Genomic DNA, 23,731 nt, shown 5'->3' on the forward strand with positions numbered 1-23,731 from the left:
TATTATTCCACCAATAAATCTGTCTGCCACCTGGTCTAATACTACTAAGGCTGTGTACTAGCAGCATTTCATATTCCTACAAACTGTTACACCCAGGTAGCATTATGAGTTGGCTTATTCCAAGTGTGACTCTTTGATATTGTAGTTGCAGGTTACTATGGTTTTTTCGTATTGTGGTGTGCACATTTTTGTCTGACCTTGTAAACGCGATTCCTACGGGAGCGATAAGTAGGGGGTTGTTCATGAAGATTTCAGCTAGGACAGGACTGAGATCAGATAGGTAGATCATGCAACTGCCATTGAAACGGAAATAATTTTGTGTTAGGCACGATTGTGCAGTTAACCAAGTGTCATCTGAGATGCCCGATTTATCAGCTAGGTCTGTGAGAATGTTTAGACACTCCTGATCAGGCGGGCAATAAATGGTGCACAGTTCCCTATTTAAAAAAAAAAGTTTCATTGAATGTAGCCAGGTAGCTTAAATCCAGGAACTTAAAAACATCATTTTTTGTGCACAACACTGTTGGACACATTTTGCCCAGTAGTAACGACAGCACTCCAGTGTTAGAAAAGAGTGGAATATATAAAGTCACTTGTAATTCCGGCCAACTCTGTGTAGGTCAGTCTGGCATGGCAATATGTACCCTCCTGAAGGAACACCACAGAAGTTGGAAACTTAGAAATGAATATTCTGCTTTTGCAGGCTATCTGCTTAAAGAAGCTCATAGTTGAAAGGTGCAACATCAACTATTACTTCACATCCACAAAGCATGCGAGATGAAGTATTTCGAAATAATGGAAATTAATAAACGTACGTCCATCTGCCCAATATTAGTACTGACTGACCAGACTCTGTTCCTTTACTCGCCACTTCTAACGGCAGGTACTAGTCATAATTCCATCTAGGCCCCATGTTGTAAATTACACCTCTTACTGATATGACCCATTTTTCAGTTATTTCACTTACTATAATTTCTCTTGTGATGAAAAAATTTACTTTATTTAATCACAGCTGCTTCACTTACCTGTTTAATCTCACTAGTATATCTTATATGTTTGTAATTTATGTCCTATTAAATACGAGATTATTTTGTTCAGCCACATCCTTGGAACATGTCACCAAAGTTTATAGTTCAAGTTATGTTCTTCTATGGACTATTGCTGTAACTTGTGTTTAGCTCATTAGTTAATTTGCCACATACTGTATCTTAGTTAAATGATCTCTCATTGCATCTACACTGAAATAATTCCTCTCGTTTTATTCCTCAATCTAACATTAACGTTCTTCATATCTGGTATCGGAGATACTCTGTAAATGCACTAGTTATAATTTTGATCCTACAAAATTTCACTGCACCATATATTTATCTTTGTACCTGATATGGCGTAACAGCCGAAAACCGGTTTGTGAAACAAATAATAAATATTGTTGAATATTACACCAGTGTTGTGTGTGTTTTCATTCTAAATGTATAAAATATTGTACGAAGAACCGGCGGAACAGTGAATCAATGCATGTAACTTATTCTATTCGTCCTAATAATTTTACCGTGAGAACTGAGGTAAATAAAACACGAACTTCTGGAATCTACGACTGTGAAATCAGGCTATGATATGAGCATATTCAAACAAAGACTGCCTGTGTACTTTGGGAGAGCAGTTAACCTTAAGGACTTGGCAAGGAAATCAAGGGAAATAATAATTGACATTGAAAGTGACAGGATTTGAAAATGATTCAAATGACTCTAAGCACTATCGGACTTAATATCTGAGGCCTTCAGTCCCCTACACTTAGATCTACTTAAACCTAAGTAACCTAAGGACATGACACACATCCATGCCCGAGACAGGATTCGAACCTGAGACCGTAGCAGCAGCTCGGTTCCGGACTGAAGCGCCTAGAACCGCTCGTTCACAGAAGCCAGCTGACAGGATTTGACAGAGGTTTGTTGTGGTAATAGAACTACTCCTGAGAACTGGAAAATGTATTACCAGCTCAGTATTTTAGTATCAAAATATTGGAAAGAATGGGACTACTTCGAAATTACTGCTATGCTATCGGAACAAAAAGATGGATTTTTGTGGACTCAGTGACACTGCTTTATGACAACATGTTTTTAGTGGATCGTTTTTAGCTTGTCTGAATCATACGAAGATAAATATATTTCAAGAACAGGAATGAAACTGAAAAGGAAATGGTACAAAGAAAGCTTAAGAGGAGTGCCGACTGGAATGATCAGGTTGTGTGATAAATGTAGTGAGTCGCTAGAAGAACAGGTCTGATTATAGACAGCGCTTAAAGCCATCCTAGGTGTGGCAGGTTCAGCGATGATGGACGATGGAAAAGCTTTAGAACAAGACGTCTTGTGATCTACTATGCACTAAGCTTGCAGATTCTGGGTTAGACGTCGATACAGATCCGCCAATAAAATAAGCGTTATTCCAGAATGATTTAGAAGAAACGTTCTTCTTGGAGAATGTGTGCGATTTTTTTAGCTATGGGAAATAGCTGTTTAATCAAGAGCAACAAACATTGCTAACTTACATGTCGTCCATAATGGACTGTAGCTGATTAGATACAAACAATTATTGATGTACAATGCTTCACTCGCTTTAATTTTAACACCACTACGCTTTTCGATGATTGTGCCATCATATTCAGGTGAAACTTCCTGGCAGATTAAAACTGTGTGCCCGACCGAGACTCGAACCCGGGACCTTTGCCTTTCGCGGGCAAGTGCTCTACCAACTGAGCTACCGAAGCACGACTCACGCCCGGTACTCACAGCTTTACTTCTGCCAGTACCTCGTCTCCTACCTTCCAAACTTTACAGAAGCTCTCCTGCGAACCTTGCAGAACTAGCACTCCTGAAAGAAAGGATATTGCGGAGACATGGCTTAGCCACAGCCTGGGGGATGTTGCCAGAATGAGATTTTCACTCTGCAGCGGAGTGTGCGCTGATATGAATATTCAGGTGGATTATTTTATTTTTCTCGTCGTTGAATTCGTTGCGGCAGGGAAGTTGTGTATCATGTGCCACTGGTGGAGAAACGTGTGCGTTATTTAAATCACTGAAATTTTTTATACACTTTTGCATACATGTGCAGGGGGTTTATTTTCTAGTCCAGTGGTCTTTTCTCAGAATCTCACTGGATGAAGTTCGCTAGTCCCGATAGTTAATTATTGGTTTTTCAGCAGTCATAAGTTTAAGGGATGCAGCCTACTTTTATTTAGGTTTCAGTAATATTGCCGTGTTGAGAATTAATACAGATCCGCCAATAAACCTTTCCTTTTATGTCTCCTGAACACACGTAGTCTAATTTGTTCCGCGCGCCTTACAGATTCCTGAAACGTGTGGATCCCGGCCACAACCGCAAGGTAGGCTTTTCGCGATGCCACGGAAGCTTCGAGAAACAGACGAGTAGTAACATTTCAAATGGCAGAAACTATGTTCAGTCGACACAGCACAGTATCTCTGATCTGACTGAGGAGCTATTTGTTCGTGGTGCGCATGCAGAAATGGGAAGAAAAGAATAAGACGACAGGGACAGTCTCGAAGAAGTCAGATAATATACAGGGTCGTCCATTGATTGCGACCGGGCCAAATATCTTACGAAATAAGCATCAAACGAAAAATCTACAAAGAACGAAACTCGTCTAGCTTGAAGGGGGAAACCAGATGGCGCTATGGTTGGCCCGACAGATGGCGCTACCATAGGTCAAACGGATATCAACTGCGTTTTTTAAAATAGGAACCCCTATTTTTTATTACATATTCGTGTAGTACGTAAAGAAATATGAATGTTTTAGTTGGACCACTTTTTTCGCTTTGTGATAGATGGCGCTGTAATAGTCACAAACGTGTAAGTACGTGGTATCACGTAACATTCCGCCAGTGCGGACGGTATTTGCTTCGTGATACATTACCTGTGTTAAAATGGACCGTTTACCAATTGCGGAAAAGGACGATATCGTGTTGATGTATGCCTATTGTGATCAAAATGCCTAACGGGCGTTTGCTATGTACGCTGCTCGGTATCCTGGGCGACATCATCCAAGCGTCCGGATAGTTCGCCGGATAGTTACGTTATTTAAGGAAACAGGAAGTGTTCAGCCACATCCCACGACCTGCAACAAATGATGATGCCCAAGTAGGTGTTTTAGCTGCAATCGCTGCTATTCCGCACATCAGTAGCAGAAAAATTGCGCGAGAATCGGGAATCTCAAAAACGTCGGTGTTGAGATGCTACATCAACATCGATTGCACCCGTACCATATTTCTATGCACCAGGAATTGCATGGCGGCGACTTTGAACGTCGTGTACAGTTCTGCCACTGGGCACAAGAGAAATTACCGGACGTTCAAAAAATGGCTCTGAGCACTATGGGACTTAATTTCTGAGATCATTAGTCCCCTAGAACTTAGAACTACTTCAACCTAACTAACTTAAGGACATCACGCACATCCATGCCCGAAATTACGGGACAATGAGAGATTTTTTGCACGCGTTCTGTTTAGCGACGAAGCGTCATTCACCAACAGCGGTAACGCAAAACGGCATGATATGCACTATTAGGCAACGGAAAATCCGCGATGGCTGCGACAAGTGGAACATCAGCGACCCTGGCGGGTTAATGTATGGTGCGGCATTATGGGAGGAACGATAATTGGCCCTATTTTATCGATGGCAATCTAAATGGTGCAATGTGGGCTGATTTCCTACGTAATGTTCTACCGATGTTACTTTAAGATGTTTCACTGCATGACAGAATGGCTATGTACTTCCAACATGACGGATGTCCGGCACATAGATCGCTTGCGGTTGAAGCGGTATTGAATTGCATATTTCATGACTGGTGGATTGGTCGTCGAAGCACCATACGTTGGCCCGCACGTTCACCGGATCTGACATCCCCGGATTTCTTTCTGTGGGGAAAGTTGAAGGATATTTGCTATCTTGATCGACCGACAACGCCTGACAACATGCGTCAGCGCATTGTCAATGCATGTGCGAACATTACGGAAGGCAAACTACTCGCTGTTGAGAGGAATGTCGTTACCCGTATTGCCAAATGCATTGAGGTTGACGGACATCATCTTGAGCATTTATTGCATTAATGTGGTATTTACAGGCAATCACACTGAAACAGCATGAATTCTCAGAAATGATAAGTTCACAAAGGTACATGTATCACATTGGATCAACCGAAATAAAATGTTAAAAACGTACCTACGTTCTGTATTTTAATTTAAAAAACCTACCTGTTACCAACTTTTCGTCTAAAATTGTGAGCCATATGTTTGTGACTATTACAGCGCCATCTATCACAAAGCGAAAAAAGTGGTCCAACTAAAACATTCATATTTCTTCACGTACTACACGAATATGTAATAAAAAATGGGGGTTCCTATTAAAAAAAAACGCAGTTGATATCCGTGTGACCTATGGGAGCGCCATCTAGCGGGCCAATCATAGCGCCATCTGGTTTCCTCCTTCAATCTAGACAAGTTTCGTTCTTTGTAGTTTTTCGTTTGACGCTTATTTTGTGAGATATTTCGCCCGGTCACGATCAATGGACCACACTGTATATATGTGTGTATGTGAATGTGTGTGTGTGTGTGTGTGTGTGTGTGTGTGTGTGTGAAAGAGAGAGAGAGAGAGAGAGAGAGAGAGAGAGAGAGAGAGAGAGAGAGAGAGAGAGTGTTTGTGTGTGTGTGTGCATGTGTGTCGTAATTTATGCGTTATACTGTATATCATGATTAATAGAGAACATGAACACAGCTCAAAGAATATGTTAACGGAAGCAAAATAAAAAATCCAGTAAAATTATTAAAGGAGGCATTTTCGAGATAACTACGAATGTGCTGTAGTACGAAATACTGTCCTAGTTAGTACAGACGTATGTGAAATATAAGCTTCCCGTTTTAGCCCCCATCTAATTTGTGCCAAATTGTATCCTGGGCCCTCGGTAGGGAAATAATGCAGATGCATGACAGAACATGTTGTTGCTGATGTGCGTTAGACTCCAAGATCACTTGATATGGATCCTCAACATTTTTCTCTCTCGAATCAGTTTAAAAGTGTACTGTGCATCACGCTCGTTGATACAGTTGAAGAACTGAAGTAACGAAGTTTATTGGCTTGTCAGAATCTACGCGATGATCTGGGGGTGTCTGAAAGAATTCGAAACTCAGTGGAGAGACGAGTGCATCTAAATGTGAGAACGACATGTGAAATACTTCCATTAATAGTAAATTACAACACGGGACGGCGCCGAAACAATATTGTGTTTCTTACTAGGATAGCCCATCAGTAAACTAAAGCTTAATTGTGACCGGTTTCAATCTAAAATTTCACATTTTGTGTATATTTGCAATAACTAGGACACTATTTCAGAGTCAAGTCACGGGCTGCTCGAAACCACGCTTTCGTAAATAAATCTTGAGCGGCTCGTCTGTGTTTACTGGAACGTTTTTGCTCATACGCTGGCGGGAAAAAAATCATAATACCGAGAAGGATAGGCATCTTCCTACATCCGAAAGGTGATGTCTATTCAGATTTCTCGCCAGACGCCTAAAACTGGTGTTGGTAGCGCCACTACGAGGATATAAGTCAGGTTTGCTTGCTGTAACGGTCGTGAGCGTTAGTTGCGTTTGAGAGCGGACGTGGTGATTTGTGTTAGGCAAGAATGCCTTTAAGGCGACAATGGCGCTATTATCACCGGTAACAGGGCTACGAGAAGCTGGATGTTGCTTCTTCGATATTGCAGAAAGACTCGACAAGAATGTAGCCATTGTACATAATTTCTGGTAGCGCTGATCACGAGAATCAGAAGGGCGCAAGAGGACCGGGCTACTGACGGCCACGTGGCGCCACCGAGAGGGATGGCCATCGTGCCTGGCGTATGGCTCTGGCGCATCTTACTGCGTCTGCAGCTGCAGTTCGAGCAGTAGTTGGCACCACAACGGAACAGCCAACTGTTACAAATCGGTTACTTCAAAGACGGCTCCAATACAGATCCCGTGTAGTGTGTATTCCACCGACCCCAAACCGCCGCCATTTACGACGTAAGTACACTCATGCTCATAAATTAAGGAGAAAGTTGATACGTGGTGTGCGGTTTGCGGGTTTAAATCACCTCGGGGTATGACCAGACGGTGCATTTGACCTGCGGTCGTCGCACGGTGGCGCTGGCAGCAGTCCACATTCGCAGAGGTGTGTTCGTGCATGTCAGAGTACGGTGCAGCGAGTAAGTGTGCAGACGTTTCCAGATGTGCTAATGGTGACTGTGTGTTGAAAATGGCTCAAAGAACACATATTGATGACGTTATGAGGGGTGGAATACTAGGGCGACTGGAGGCTGGTCAAACACAGCAGGTGGTAGCACGGGCCCTCCGTGTGCCACAAAGTGTGGTCTCAAGATTATGGCAACGATTCCAGCAGACGGGAAACGTGTCCAGGCGCTACAGTACAGGACGTACACAGTGTACAACACCACATGAAGACCGATATAACCACCATCAGTGCCCGCAGACGGCCACGGAGTACTGCAGGTAGCCTTGCTCGGGACCTTTCGCAGCCACTGGAACAGTTGTTTCCAGACACGCACTCTACAGACGACTGCAAGGTGCATTCCACTGACCCCTGGTCACAGGAGAGCCCGTAAAGCCTGGTGTCAAGAACACAGTACATTGTCATTGGAACAGTGGTCCCAGGTTATGTTCACGGACGAGTCCAGATATAGTCTGAACAGTGATTCTCGCCGGGTGTTCATCTGGCGTGAACCGGGAACCAGATACCAACCCCCTTAATATCCTTGAAAGAGACCTGTATGGAGGTCGTGGTTTGATGGCGTGGGGTGGGATTATGATTGATGCACGTACACTTCTGCATGTCTTTGACAGAGGAACTGTAACAGGTCAGGTGTATCGGGACGTGGTTTTGCACCAGTATGTCTGCCTTTTCAGGGGTGCCAACTTCCTTCTGATGGATGATAACGCACGGCCCCACCGAGCTGCAGTCGTGGAGGAATACCTTGAAGCAGAAGATATCAGGCGAATGGAGTGACCTGCCTGTTCTCCAGACCTAAACCCCATCGAGCACGTCTGGACGCTCTCGGTCGATGTATCGCTGCACGTTTTCAAACCCCTACGACACTTCAGGACCTCCGACAGGCACTGGTGCAAGAATGGGAGGCTATACTCCAGCAGCTGCTCGACCACCTGATCCAGAGTATGCCAACCCGTTGTGCGGCCTGTGTACGTGTGCATGGTGATCATATATCATATTGATGTCGGAGTACATGCGCAAGAAACAGTGGCGTTTTGTAGCACATGTGTTTCGGGACGGTTTTCTCAACCTATCACTAATACCGTGGACTTACAGATCTGTGTCTTGTGTGTTCCCTATGTGCCTATGCTATTAGCGCCAGTTTTGTGTAGTGCCACGTTGTGTGGCACCACATTCTGCAATTATCCTTAATTTATGAGTATGAATGTAGTATCAAGCGAGAGCTCACTGGAGAACAGGGTGGGGGTCGGTTGCATTTTCTGATGAAAGCTGGGTCTGCCTCGGTGCCAGTGATGGCACGTTTCTTAGAGGGAAGTCAGCTGAGAGCCTGGAATCGACCTATCTGCTTGCTAGACACGCAGGTCCCACCAGGAACTATGGTCTGTGGTGCGATTTAGTATGACAGCAGGTGCAATCTCGTGGTTATGGAGTGTACCCTGAGCGCAAATCTGTATGTCAGTCTGGTGATTCGATCTGTTGTGCTTCCACTCATGTACAGCATCCTGAGGGTATTTTCCAACAAGATAACACTCGCCCAAAAACCGCTGTTGTAACCCAAAACGCTCTACTGAGTGCCGACATGTTGCCTTGGCCTCAGACACCAAATGTGTCTCCAATTGAGTGCATATGGGACATCAAAGGACGACGACTCCAGCGTTATCCACAAACAGCTTTAACCGTCGCTGTGTTGAGCGAGCAAGTGCAACAAGCATAGAACCACATCCCACAAACTCACATCCGGCACCTGTACAACACAACGGATGCACGTTTGCACGTTTGCGTTCAACATTCCGGCGGTTGCGCCGGTTATTAATGTACCAGCATTTTAAATTTGCAATGACATATCTTTCACTTACGTAAAACGGTGATCTTGAAATGTTTTTCACTTGAATATGTTACCTAGGCAAACGTATTTCCAAAATTTCATTTCTGTACATTAATTATTTTTTGGTATTGCGATTTTTTTCTGTCAGTATATTATCGTATAATTACACCTATGTCATTTTTCGCTATTATTCAGGATACACTTTGTATGTGCTCTCTTGTTAGCGCAGTGGCAAAAAAGGGATGAGTATTGGGATTACAATACTGGTAGACCATTAATAATGTAAACACGAAGATTAATTACACACAAAGCATGAGTTAGAGAAAAAGTTCAGCCAAACGCAGAGAGAAAGTAATAACAATAATAGTACTAGGATTAATATTTACAGCAAGAATTTATAAAATACAGAGAGGAAAGTAAAAAAAAATAAACAGTAAAATAACTCTATCCATTTTTTTACGAAAATCCCAGTATTCGGTGGTTTTGACTGCTGTTTTGTATCTGCAGCAAGAATAATAGTAGTAAAGGTATCCTGAATGTTCCTGCAGATTAGCAGTTGTTGTTGGTCCTGCAGGTCATCACACTGATAAATTTCGTCACCATTACTGGGAAGCCCTGTTTCCTGAGTTTGACTTTGCATCAGGACACCTCAGTGCCCAGTCTGTTCAGCGTCCTCCATTTCATGTAAGGCAACTGTGAACCTGCGGCTGGTTCCTCTCCGCGATCCGTGCGGTGTGCGTCAAGCAAAGAATCTCGCTAATGTGCCACTCGGAACTTTCCACGAGATGAAGTAATTATTGTACATATCTACGTGAAGTTCTTTTTCGATCTCAGTCTCGGTCGTTGGTGCTTGTGTCCTAACAATGGATGTCTGCGATCAGTTTCCTGTTTATTCTTCTCTACTTATTACGAATATTTGGTGGTGCTATACCCGTAATTTGGTACAGGTTACTGGCTGGAGTTAGTTGCAGACAGCCTGTCACGACGCGCCCAGTCTCGTTCAAAGCTGTAGCAATCAGTGTGGCATGTACAGAATTTTGAGAAGCTGGTGCAGAATATTCTGCTGCGGAGAAACAGTGTCAGAGCAGACATACGAAACACTTTTGTTTGAGTGCCCCAGATGGTTCCTGTAAGTCTGCGGCTAGTGGATTTCCATGTAGATTGAATTTGTTTCCTCAAAGTCGTTTTGAATATAAGGAAACGACCCATCTTCAGCCAAGGTATTTGGAAGTATTGCAGTGGAACAGTTGTTCTCCTCTGCTAGTGATGTCCAGCTTCCATTTAGCTTTCCTATTTCTTTAGATGAAATGCAAAAGTCTGTGTCTTTCGAGGATTTTCCTTAAGATATTTAGCCGGCCACAGTGGCTGAGCGGTTCTAGGAGCTACACACTGGAACTGCGCGACTGCTACGGTAGCAGGTTTGAATCCTGCCTCGGGCATGGATGTGTGCGATGTCCTTAGGTTAGTTAGGTTCAAGTAGTTCTAAGTTCTCGGGGACTGATGACCTCAGATGTTAAGTGTGGTGTCACCGCCAGACACCACACTTGCTAGGTGGTAGCCTTTAAATCGGCCGCGGTCCGTTAGTATACGTCGGACCCGCGTGTCGCCACTATCAGTGATTGCAGACCGAGCGCCGCCACACGGCAGGTCTAGAGAGACTTCCTAGCATTTGCCCCAGTTGTACAGCCGACTTTGCTAGCGATGGTTCACTGACAAATTACGCTGTCATTTGCCGAGACGATAGTTAGCATAGCCTTCAGCTACGTCATTTGCTACGACCTAGCAAGGCGCCATTACCAGTTACTATTGATGCTGTAAAACATGTACCGTCAAGAGCGATGTTCACCAATTATGGATTAAAGTTAAGTATTCCAGAAGCTACGTACCTTTTTTACTAGTCTCATTTCCGTGTCCTGTTCCAGACCTCACGCCAGCCTGCGTGAGCTTAAACGCGTGCCTTTCGGCTTCCTGTGATAGTGGATTGGCTGTCTTGCCGGTCCACAACATTAAGTTCGATAGTGCTCAGAGCCAGCCTTAAGATATTTATCATCGTAATTCTTGGCCAGGTCTTCGAGAGCTATCGTCACATCCATTTCTACCTTCTCAAAGATTTTACCTCGGGCATCAGTCGCTGTATCATCAGCACAAATAAACGCTTCTGTTCCACTATTAATTCCTTGGTCGTTTGTGTAAATGTTATACAACAGAGGGGAAAGCACAGTTCCCTGATGGAGGCCATCTTTGCAAGTCCTCCACCGGCTTTTCTTAATTTGCAGGCCTGCTATTTTGCATCGGACACTAGGTGAACTGGGTTAAGAGGCTCTCCTTTGTGACTGGAGATACTTTTATAAACAGATTTTAGCATCTGACTGTATCATAAGCTACTATGGGATCAATGACAGCCACATCGATAACTTGACCTCTTTCATACCGATCCTCAATGCCAAACTGTTCCAATCCTCATTCCGCCTTCCTCACTAAAAAGGTTGCCGAGCGAACGTACTCGCGCTCTTTTAACACAGAACATTCTAAATCCATCTACACAGTCTCTCTTCGTAGTAAAGGCTTCTCACTATCTTCCACTCAATGCCAATTTCTATATACACTGAGCAGCTGAAACATTACGATCACCAACGTAGTGTCGATACAAACCCGTCCAGGCGATTGCAGTGTCACATGGATAGGAATGATTGCTGGTCAGAAACACGCACGATGCATGTAGTGTACTATCAGTGAGCGAGCTATCCGTATGTAGAATTGGAAAGGCGAGCGGTCTATCTGAGTTTGACCGAGGGCAGATTGTGATGGCCCGGAGGCTCGGCACGAGCATTTCGGAAACTGCACGATTCGTCAGATGTGCTAGGAGACCTGTGGTAATTGTCTTCAACGCGTGTCGAAACCAAGGTGAAACCATGCCCAACGTCGTCGGGTTGTGCGCCACCCCTCATTATAGATGTCGACCGTCGTGGGCTGGGAGACTGGTGAAACAGAACAGGCGGCGAACTGTGGCGGAACTAACATCAGACTTTAATGCTGGGCAGAGTACGTCGAGCACTCCTAACGACGGTTCTCTGCTACCAGCTACCAATGCATGTGCCAATGTTAATACCACGACATCGACACCTATGACTAAAATGGGCACGTGACCATGCGCAGTGGACGTTGGAACGGTGGCGGAGCGAAGCAAGATCTGATGAATCCCGATATCTTCTTCATCACGCCGATGGGAGAGCGCGAATCCCTCATCTCCCAGGGGAACAGCTCTTTGACACCTCTACTGCGGGACGGAGACCAGCTGGTGAGAGCTCCGGTATGCTCTGGGGAACATACGCGTGAGCATCCATGGGTCCAGTGGAGCTCGTGGAAGGCACTGCGACGGCCAAGGAGTGTCGTACACTGGTTGCACACCACGTACACCCCTTCATGACGATCATGTTTCCTGGCGGCAGTGTCATTTTTCATCGAAATAATGCACCATGTCACAAGACCCCCCCCCCCCCCCCACACACACACCTCGCCAGATCTGAATCTGATCTAACAAATGTCGGATGTGGTTGAATGTGGCGACGTACCAGGGCCTCATTGCCTCCATACCACGACGCGTCTCCAATGTTATCCGTGCCAGAGATGGACAAACCGGCTATTAGATAGGTGGACATAATGTAATGTCTGATTAGTGTGCGTCTCTATTCCACTGTCACCTTTTTTCCCATTGATTTGCCGAATATCCCATTACCATTGTCCCCTCTCTCACTCTCAGTCTCTTTTTGTTTTTCTTTCCCAGTGCCACTGTCTCCACCATACTTCGGCAGCTCAAAAATTCTGGGATGTCCAACTTACTTTTGCCTCTATAGCCAGGTGTTTAAAATGCGCCCTCAATTTTTTTTTTTTTTTGGTCTTCCTCTACAGTTTTTGCCCTCTACAGCTCCCGCTAGTACCATGGAAGTCATTCCCTCACATCTTAGCAGATTTCCTATCATCCTGTCCCTTCTCCTTATCAGTGTTTTCCACATATTCCTTTCCTCTCCGATTCTGCGTAGAACCTCCTCATTCCTTACCTTATCAGTCCACCTAATTTTCAACATTCATCTATAGCACCACATCTCAAATGCTTCGATTCTCTTCTGTTCCGGTTTTCCCACAGTCCATGTTTCACTACCATACAATGCTGTACTCCAGACGTACATCCTCAGAAATTTCTTCCTCAAATTAAGGCCGGTATTTGATATTAGTAGACTTCTCTTGGCCAGAAATGCCTTTTTTGCCATAGCGAGTCTGCTTTTGATGTCCTCCTTGCTCCGTCAGTCATTGGTTATTTTACTGCCTAGGTAGCAGAATTCCTTAACTTCATTGACTTCGTGACCATCAATCCTGATGTTAAGTTTCTTGTTGTCCTCATTTCTACTATTTCTCATTACCTTCGTCTTTCTCCGATTTACTCTCAAACCATACTGTGTACTCATTAGACTGTTCATTCCGTTCAGCAGATCATTTAATTCTTCTTCACTTTCACTCAGGATAGCAATGTCATCAGGAATCGTATCATTGATATCCTTTCACCTTGTATTTTAATTCCACTCCTGAACCTTTCTTTTATTTCCATCATTGCTTCCTCGATGTACAGATTGAAGAGTAGGGGCGAAAGGCTACAGCCTTGTCGTACACCCTTCTTAATACGAGCACTTCGTTCTTGATCGTCCACTCTTATTATTCCCTCTTGGTTGTTGTACATATTGTATATGACCCGTCTCTCCCTATAGCTTACCCCTACTTTTTTCAGAATCTCGAACAGCTTGCAGCATTTTATATTGTCGAACGCTTTTTCCAGGTCGACAAATCCTATAAAAGTGTCTTGATTTTTCTTTAGCCTTGCTTCCATTATTAGCCGTAATGTCAGAATTGCCTCTCTCGTCCCTTTACTTTTCTTAAAGCCAAACTGATCGTCACCTAGCGCATTCTCAATTTTATTTTCCATTCTTCTGTATATTATTCTTGTAAGCAGCTTCGATGCATGAGCTGTTAAGCTGATTGTGCGATAATTCTCGCACTTGTCAGCTCTTGCCGTCTTCGGAATTGTGTGGATGATGCTTTTCCGAAAGTCAGATGGTATGTCGCCAGACTCATATATTCCACACACCAACGTGAATAGGCGTTTTGTTGCCACTTCCCCCAATGATTTTAGAAATTCTGATGGAATGTTATCTATCCCTTCTGCCTTATTTGACCGTAAGTCCTCCAAAGCTCTTTTAAATTCCGATTCTGATACTGGATCCCCTATCTCTTCTAAATCGACTCCTGTTTCTTCTTCTATCACATCAGACAAATCTTCACCCTCATAGAGGCTTTCAATGTATTCTTTCCACCTATCTGCTCTCTCCTCTGCATTTAACAGTGGAATTCCCGTTGCACTCTTAATGTTACCACCGTTGCTTTTAATGTCACCAATGGTTGTTTTGACTTTCCTGTATGCTGAGTCTGTCCTTCCGACAATCATATCTTTTTCGATGTCTTCACATTTTTCCTGCAGCCATTTCGTCTTAGCTTCCCTGCACTTCCTGTTTATTTCATTCCTCAGCGACTTGTATTTCAGTATTCATGATTTTCCCGGAACATGTTTATACTTCCAACTTTCATCAATCAACTGAAGTATTTCTTCTGTTACCCATGGTTTCTTCGCAGCTACCTTCTTTGTACCTATGTTTTCCTTGCCAACTTCTGTGATGGCCTGTTTTAGAGATGTCCATTCCTCTTCAACTGTACTGCCTACTGCGCTATTCCTTATTGCTGTATCTATAGCGTTAGAGAACTTCAAACGTATCTCGTCATTCCTTAGTACTTCGGTATCCCACTTCTTTGCGTATTGATTCTTCCTGACTAATGTCTTGAACTTCAGCCTACTCTTCATCACTACTATATTGTGATCTGAGTCTATATCTGCTCCTGGGTACGCCTTACAATCCTGTATCTGATTTCGGAATCTCTGTCTGACCATGATGTAATCTAATTGAAATCTTCCCGTATCTCCCGGTATTTTCCAAGTATACCTCCTCCTCTTGTGATTCTTGAACAGGCTATTACTAGCTGAAACTTGTTACAGAACTCAATTAGTCTTTCTCCTCTTTCATTCCTTGTCCCAAGCCCATATTCTCCTGTAACCTTTTCTTCTACTCCTTCCCCTACAACTGCATTCCAGTCGCCCATGACTATTAGATTTTCTTCCCCCTTTACATACTGCATTACCCTTTCAATATCCTCATACGCTTTCTCTATCTGTTCATCTTCAGCTTGCGACGTCGGCATGTATACCTGAACTATCGTTGTCGATGTTGGTCTGCTGTCGATTCTGATTAGAACAACCCGGTCACTGAACTGTTCACAGTAACACACCCTCTGCCCTACCTTCCTATTCATAACGAATCCTACACCTGTTATACCATTTTCTGCTGCTGTTGATATTACCCGATACTCATCTGACCAGAAATCCTTGTCTTCCTTCCACTTTACTTCACTAATCCCTACTATATCTAGATTGAGCCTTTGCATTTTCCTTTTCAGATTTTCTAGTTTCCCTACCACGTACAAGCTTCTGACATTCCACGCCCCGACTCGTAGAACGTTATCCTTTCGTTGATTATTCAATCTTTTTCTCATGGTAACCTCCCCCTTGGCAGTCCCCTCCCGGAGATCCGAAGGGGGGACTATTCTGGAATCTTTTGCCAATGGAGAGATCATCATGATACTTCTTCAATTACAGGCCACATGTCCTGTGGATACACGTTACGTGTCTTTAATGCAGTGGTTTCCATTGCCTTCTGCATCCTCATGTCGTTGATCATTGCTGATTCTTCCGCCTTTAGGGGCAATTTCCCACCCCTAGGACAAGAGAGTGCCCTGAACCTCTATTCGCTCCTCCGCCCTCTTTGACAAGGCCGTTGGCATAATGAGGCTGACTTCTTATGCCGGAAGTCTTCGGCCGCCAATGCTGATTACTTATTAAAATTTAGGCAGTGGCGGGGATCGAACCCATGACCGAAGACGTTTTGATTATGAATCCAAGACGCTAACCCCCCTTTTTTTTTAATCTCATTTTGTTCACTTTCCTTCGTTGCATCTGCTCGGGGCGGACGTCGTAAGACATCCGTTTAAGTTCGTTGTTGACCGATTAACTCAGTTTTTTATTACAGAGGGCAACTAACCCTCTCACCGAACACGCTGAGCTACCGTGCCGGCGACCCCTAGACCACGGGTTATCATGTACCAGCGTGTTAAAGTTTGCCGGTCTTAGACTGTACATCCCCTACCCCTCCTATGTTTGGTCTCCTATTATACGAATTTTTCATTTCTCTCTCGTCTCCTTCCTCTTTTGCTCCCACTGTTCCTGTCTCCGTTCATCTCTCTCTCTCTCTCTTTCTCTTTGTGATTTGCACTGCTACTATCTTCATATGTTTCCCTTTATTTTTCACTGTCCCTTTTTCTCTCCCACCATCACGGTCTCCTCTCTCTTTCGCCCTCAGCCTCTCTGCTACTGCTACTGTCTCTCAGCACAAAAAAGCGAGAATATGTTCGCTGGCCAAACGTTCCCACTAGTCTTTCAGAATCTTTTAAGGAGGGACATATCCACTCTTTTTTGTGCTCCGACAGCAGCATTTGTCCGCCGATTCCCTGCTTTTCCCTGCTACAGCATGGTGTGCTGCTTACGTAAAACAAATTCTGTAGGTTCAAATGGCTCTGAGCACTATGGGACAACATCTATGGTCATCAGTCCCCTAGAACTTAGAACTACTTAAACCTAACTAACCTAAGGACATCACACAACACCCAGTCATCACGAGGCAGAGAAAATCCCTGACCCCGCCTGGAATCGAACCCGGGAACCCGGGCGTGGGAAGCGAGAACGCTACCGCACGACCACGAGCTGCGGACCATTCTGTAGGTCAGCAAAGATTTGACGGTTTATTTATATATTTCGAGACATTTACATACTTTGACACAAAGAAACAACAAAAAGTACGCATAATATCAAGCTGACACAAAATCGTTTGCTTTAGATTTTTCCGGGATACTTTTGCTCTTTGATCGCAGTTCATCGAGAACGCCCGGCTTATGATTTTTTTTATTTTAAAAGAGTGAAAAGTTATTAGCAATATTTTACTAAAATTGCAGTGTTTCCAATTTTACATATTTTTTGGCATTCATTTTAAGTTCTTTTCATGCATATTAAGACACTTTTTAGCCAATTTTGTCACTGCAGTACCACTTTGGGCATATTTGTATAGGCGTGAAGTACCCATAATAAAGAAACAGCGAGTTACAGTTTTATTGGTGAAGAAATGCTGACTAAAAAGATAGTTTGTTGATTTTAGAACCCTCGCGATGACCGTAGAACCCTTGCCATGTGTTCACTAGGTCTGTTAAAAAGCATTTACGCATAAGCCTGAATATTACGAGTACATGTTAGATGTATAAGTTGAGTAGCTTGGAACCTCTGGATCTCGGTAACGGATACTGATAGCGAAAAAAGTTTCAAGTATCAGCGAAACATCATCTTCAGTTTTTTCTTCTTTTTTAGGCCATCAATCTTCTGGCTGGTTTGCTACGGGGCGCCACGAATTATTCTCCTGGACGAAACTCTTCATCTCGGAGTAGCATTTGCAACCTACGTCCTCAATTATTTGATGGATGTATTCCAAATCTCTGTCTTCCTCTACCGTTTTTGCCCTTTACGGCACCCTCTAGTACCAGGGGGGTCATTCCCTGGTGTCTTAACAGATGTCCTACCATCCTGTCCCTTCTCCTTGTTGGTGTTTTCCACATATTCCTTTCCTCTCAGATTTTGCACAGAACCTCTTCATTGCCTACCTTATCAGTCCACCTAATTTTCAACATTCGTCTATAGCACCACATCTCAAATGCTTCGATTCTCTTCTGTTCCGGTTTTCCCACAGTCCATGTTTCACTACCATACAATGTTGTGCTCCAGACGTACATTTTTAGAAATTTCTTCCTCAAATTAAGGCCTATGTTGATACTAGTGGACTTCTCTTGGCCAGAAATGCCCTTTTTGCCACAGCTAGTCTGCTTTTGATGTCCGTCCATCGTTGATTATTTTGCTGCCTAGGTAGCAGGATTCCTTAACTTCATCTACTTCGTGACCATCAATCGCGATGTTAAATTTCTCGCTTATTCTGCTACTTCTCATTACTTTCGGCTTTCTTTGACTTACTCTCAGTTTATTTTCTGTACTCACTGGATTCTTCGTTCCATTCAGTAGATCATACAATTTTTCTTCAATGTCACTCAGGATAGCAATGTCATCAGCGAATCGTGTCACTGAGATTCTTTTACCATGAATTTTAATTCCACTCCTGAACCTTTCTTTTATTTCCATCATTGCTTCTTCGATGTACCGATTGAACAGTAGGGGGGATAGGCTAAATCCCTGTCTTAACCCTGTTTAATCCAAGTGCTTCGTTCTTGGTCGTCCACTCTTATTATTCCCTCTTGGCTCTGGTACATATTGTATATTACCTGTGGCGTCAACAGTTACGATGCCACAACGTAGGTGCACGCTCTCGTAAGTTGGCACTACGAGAGAAGACTAATTACGCCGACCACAGCGCCCTCTGGCCGACGCTGTGGAGCTCAGGGAGTGCCGTCTTGATTTTGGCCCATTTCGTCAAGAGGAGACGGCCTGGAAATATCGCTTCTACTACCGAGTGGCTAGCTTGATATTGAGACTTTGTATTAGTTACGTTCAGTTAAAGTTTGGACAGTAACGAGTATTTGTTAGTTTTGAGATAAGACAGAACATTCATCCTAACTTCACAGGATTAGACATGGACTACGGCTTAACGCCTACGTGCTCGTCCTAGCCAAAGTTATGTATGCATTTGATATTTACATGTGTTTTTTTACTTTATTAAACGTGTTAAAGTTACATACAGTCCCGAAGTGCTTCACCTCTCCTGCTCCTACTCGCTTCTCCTGTATATTATTCTTGTCAACGACTTGGATGCATGAACTGTTAAACTGACTGTACGATAATTTCGCACTTGTCAACTCTTGCGGTCTTCGGAATTGTGTGATGATATTTTTTCGAAAGTCAGATGATATGTTGCCAAACTCACACACTCACACACTCACACACCATCGTGAATAGTCGATTTGTTGCCACTTTTCCTAATGATTTTAGAAATTCTGATGGAAAAGCTCTTTTAAAATCTGATTCCAATACTGGATCCTCTATCTCTTCTAAATCGACTCCTGTTTCTTCTTCTTTCCCATCAGACAAACCTTCTTCCTCATAGAGGCCTTCAGTTTACTCTTTCCATATATCCGCTCTCTCCTCTGCATTTAACAGTGGAATTCCCGTTGGATTCTTAATGTTACCACCGTTGCTTTTAACGCCACCGAAGGTCGTTTTGATTTTCCTGAATGCTGAGTATGTCCGTTGGCCCTTTCCCAGGCTTTCGAAGTGCTACTACTTTGACTTTGCACCAAATCTTGGGAATCTGCGATTTGGCAATACAGATTTCATATCCACTACTTTGTAGCAGCACCTTTTTTTCAGAGGTGTCATTTAATATTGAGGTATAGCTGTCGATATTAACCGCGGAGGTGTAGGCCATCCATCAAGCTGCATTTTACATAGTCGACTTACAAGACGACAAGGTGCTAGTACGTACTGAATCGATGAGTGCCCTATAGTTTCTTATGAGGGCAGTCGAAGAAAAAGGTGTTAATCCTTTGGCACACGATATACGGCTAAGTCTCAGTCGAGGAATGGAATTGCGTCAGTGGGTTCATCTTGAGACATGTTGGAATTAGATCAACTGGGGAAAGTGGTGCAGCATCTACTTCCCATCGACATAGGCCTACCATAAAGTGATTTTCGTAGTAGATTCACCAGACGAGCAAAACCGGATTGGACAAAGTTAGAAAACACTTACAACATCAAAGCCACATGCTGTTAGGCGATTCAACAACAGATTCCAAGCTACTCTTGACTTCTCAACTTAGCTCTCACGAAAAGAGAAACTATTGATCTTAACAGACTAAGAGCAGGTCATATGAATACCAATAAAACGAGACAAGTGTTTAAAATTCATTCCTTCTTCAAACTGTGATTGCTGCCTCATTGACGATGCTGTTGTACATGTATTCATACAATGCGATAAATACCATTATCCAAGAACAATTACTCAGTACAATATTTTAAAAATTAAGAACTGTTTTTCTGTCAGGGTAACTCTTGGTTCCACAAATAGATCCGCAGCCAAAAGCATTTGACATTTCATTCATCTTTGTGAAAGGGAACTTTAAATTTTGATGATGTCTTTAATGTTTCATTACGTACGTATAAAATTGGGTTTTGTGATAAAATTTCTTGCATTTTTATTGTAATGATGCAATCAAACTAATGTACTGTGTTGACTCCTTAAAAGCACTCCGTCTCCAGGCCACAAGTGATCCACCGGGATCATCCGACCGCCGTGCCATCCTCAGCTGAGGATGCGGATAGGAGGGCTCAAAGGGCTCTGAGCACTATGCGACTCAACTGCTGAGGTCATCAGTCGCCTAGAACTTAGAACTAATTAAACCTAACTAACCTAAGGACAGCACACAACACCCAGACATCACGAGGCAGAGAAAATCCCTGACCCCGCCGGGAATCGAACCCGGGAACCCGGGCGTGGTCGCGGATAGGAGGGACGTGTGGTGAACATACTGCTCTCCCGGTCGTTATGATGGTTGTCTTTGACCGGAGCCGCTACTATTCGGTCGAGTAGCTCCTCAATTAGCATCACGAGGCTGAGTGCACCCCGAAAAATGGCAACAGCGCATGGCGGCCCGGATGGTCACCCATCCAAGTGCCGGCCACGCCCGACAGCGCTTAACTTCGGTGATCTGACGGGAACCGGTGTATCCACTGCGGCAAGGTGTTGACTTCTTATCAATTGTATACTATATTTTGTAAGGAAATCAGACCAATGTCCTGTTTGTAGCATTATGTGGAATAATTGTACCTGGTGGAAAGGGCTCTGCCTGAAACCAAATAAAGTAAAATAAAAGTACGGCTCGGCGTTACCTCTTGGTGGGCGTGTTGCAGAGGCCGGTGGGACAGACGGTTCCGCGCGGGCAGTCGCCCTCGCAGATGTCCCTGGAGAGCACCAGCGACTGGTAGGAGCGCAGCATGGCCCGGCACTGCTGCTCGTCCTGCGCCACCAGCGCCAGGCTGGGAAAGCGCTCCTTCAGCCGGCGGCGCTCCTGGAACAGCACGCCAAGAGGCCGGATAATTTCTTGCTACCAGCGTTTTCAAAAATCGTGGCGAACAAAAGTATATAGGAGTGTAGGGGCACAGCCTAATACACGCAGTTTGCTGTCAGGCACGCAGGTTGGCTCGAGGAAAGAAGTATCCACAGAAAACGCTATGTTTTCTTTTGTGTGTGTGGCATTAGCTGGTCTAAACGATAGCTTGAGGGCAGCAGGTGTTTCCTTTGATTTAATAAAAGCATTGACTGTGCAGACCACACAATACGTCCCCATAAGTTTTAACAGTGTTGGATTGTCGAAAAAGCTCAACAATAGTTTACGTCATATGTGGAAAGGATGAAGCAGAGGGTTGTCCTCCAGTATCAGTCATTAGGGAAGAGGTTTGAATGTGACTGCAGTCATGTAAAGTGTGGATTACCATAGGGTTCTGTTCTGGGTCCACTGATTTTCTTGATACATATTAATACTCTGCCGCTTAACACACATACAAATAACAAAAAATTTTTGGTGAAATCGATCATTTTGAATGTCTAGGACTGAGGGTAGATGGAAGGCTTTCTTTGAAGTATCGTGTACAAGACGTTGTGCAGGAACTGGATGCTGCTATCTTCACAATAAAATTACATCGTCTCTGAAACTGGAGTGAGAAGTCTTTTATTACTTTCTCTCTATTATCTCGTTTGATATCATATTTGGAGGTATCTCTGTGTGTCCAAATAGAATATTTTTAATCCAGAAATGGGCGGTCAGACAGATCTGCTTTTACCTTTCGCGAACCTTGTGCAGGGCTTTAGTTAGGTGTCTCAGAATTCTAGCTCCCCTGTACATAGGGGTGTTAGAGGTGTAAGAGAAGAAATAATGATCTTGGTACCTGAATATGTACCCACGTCAATGTGATAATTATTTATTCTCTGCTGAAAAAAAAAATAATAAAAATGGTTCAAATGGCTCTGAGCACTACGGGACTTAACTTCTGAGGTCATCAGTCCCCTAGAACTTAGAACTAATTAAACCTAACTAATCTAAGGACATCAGACACATCCATGCCCGAGGTAGGATTCGAACCTGCGACCGTAGCGCTCGCGCGGTTCCAAACTGTAGCGCCCAGAACCGCTCGGCAACTCCGGCCGGCTCTTGCTGCAAACATTTCACATCATTTACTACCTGATGTTTTCTTCATGGACATAACTACACCTCTAAGTCAGTACAGATTCACCGTTTTGCGCCCACACTTTAAGACGTTTCCTCCTTTCCAGGAGAAAATAAGTATTAATGCGTTGCTCTTGCCACACGTGCTTGTAGGTACTAACTAACCTCAGAACATATTATTCCTAATATCTGTAATTATTAGTCTGCAAAAGAAGTAAATACTGATGTACCGTTGTTCAGTACACTGTCCTCAGCCACCAATCAAAATATTTGTAATTATACCCGCTAACACCCGCTTCCAATCATGGGAATATTTTTCACATTCAAGAGTCATTCAGAAGGAGCAGCAACATTCATTCAGTGCACTCTAGATGGAGAAAATTCACCTGGATAACAGTTTGTTACGCTTTGTACACAAAAGCTGTGCACTGTTCAGCGGTTTTCATTTTCAATAGGCTTCCAATAGAACTGAAAAACTTGAGTGGCAAACCACAAGCGTTCAAATCCAAGTTGGAAGATGTTCTTGTGACACATTCCTTCTATTCTGTACATGAGTCCCTTGCAGTAGTTGAGAAACTTTCGCAGTAATGTCGTTTTAATTTCTACAGTCTCTCACAATTTTTTTGTGTTTCTTTAATTTTAATTCTTTTGTTTATAAATTTTCTAATTAGCATTCCGTAAACTATGTACTGACTCGTTCCATGACCAAGTAGCTGGAGCTCTCATGGTCCCGCGCAACCTGATAAATAAATAAATAAATAAACATACAGCGCGCCATATTACACTACTGGCCATTATAATTGCTACACCACGAAGGTGACGTGCTACAGATGCGAAATTTAACCGACAGGAAGAAGATGCTGTGGTTTGCAAATGATTAGCTTTTCAGAGCATTCACACAAGGTTGGCGCCGGTGGCGACACCTACAGCGTGCTGACATGAGGAAAGTTCCCAACCGATTTCTCATTCAGAAACAGCAGTTAACCGGCGTTGCCTGGTGAAACGTTTTTGTGATGCCTTGTGTAAGGAGGTGAAATGGGTACCATCACGATTCCGACTTTGATAAAGGTCGGATTGTAGCCTACCGCGATTGCGGTTTATCGTATCGCGACATTGCTGCTCGCGTTCGTCGAGATCCAATGACTGTTAGCAGAATCGTGGGTTTAGGAGGGTAATACGGAACGCCGTGCT

General features: G+C 43.7%; 1 protein-coding gene across 1 annotated transcript in view; it reads right to left on the bottom strand.

Moving 5' to 3' along the window:
- LOC126474542 (uncharacterized) overlaps positions 1 to 23,731 on the bottom strand; it is a 718,908-nt gene that overhangs the window by 39,309 nt on the left and 655,868 nt on the right. The window contains exon 5 of the mRNA XM_050102015.1: positions 21,207 to 21,385. Within this exon, the coding sequence (XP_049957972.1) occupies positions 21,207 to 21,385 (179 nt within the window). The remainder of the gene's footprint in view (positions 1 to 21,206; positions 21,386 to 23,731) is intronic.

Source organism: Schistocerca serialis, chromosome 4, assembly GCF_023864345.2.
Source record: "Schistocerca serialis cubense isolate TAMUIC-IGC-003099 chromosome 4, iqSchSeri2.2, whole genome shotgun sequence".
In the NCBI taxonomy this organism is placed as follows: Eukaryota; Metazoa; Arthropoda; class Insecta; order Orthoptera; family Acrididae; genus Schistocerca; species Schistocerca serialis.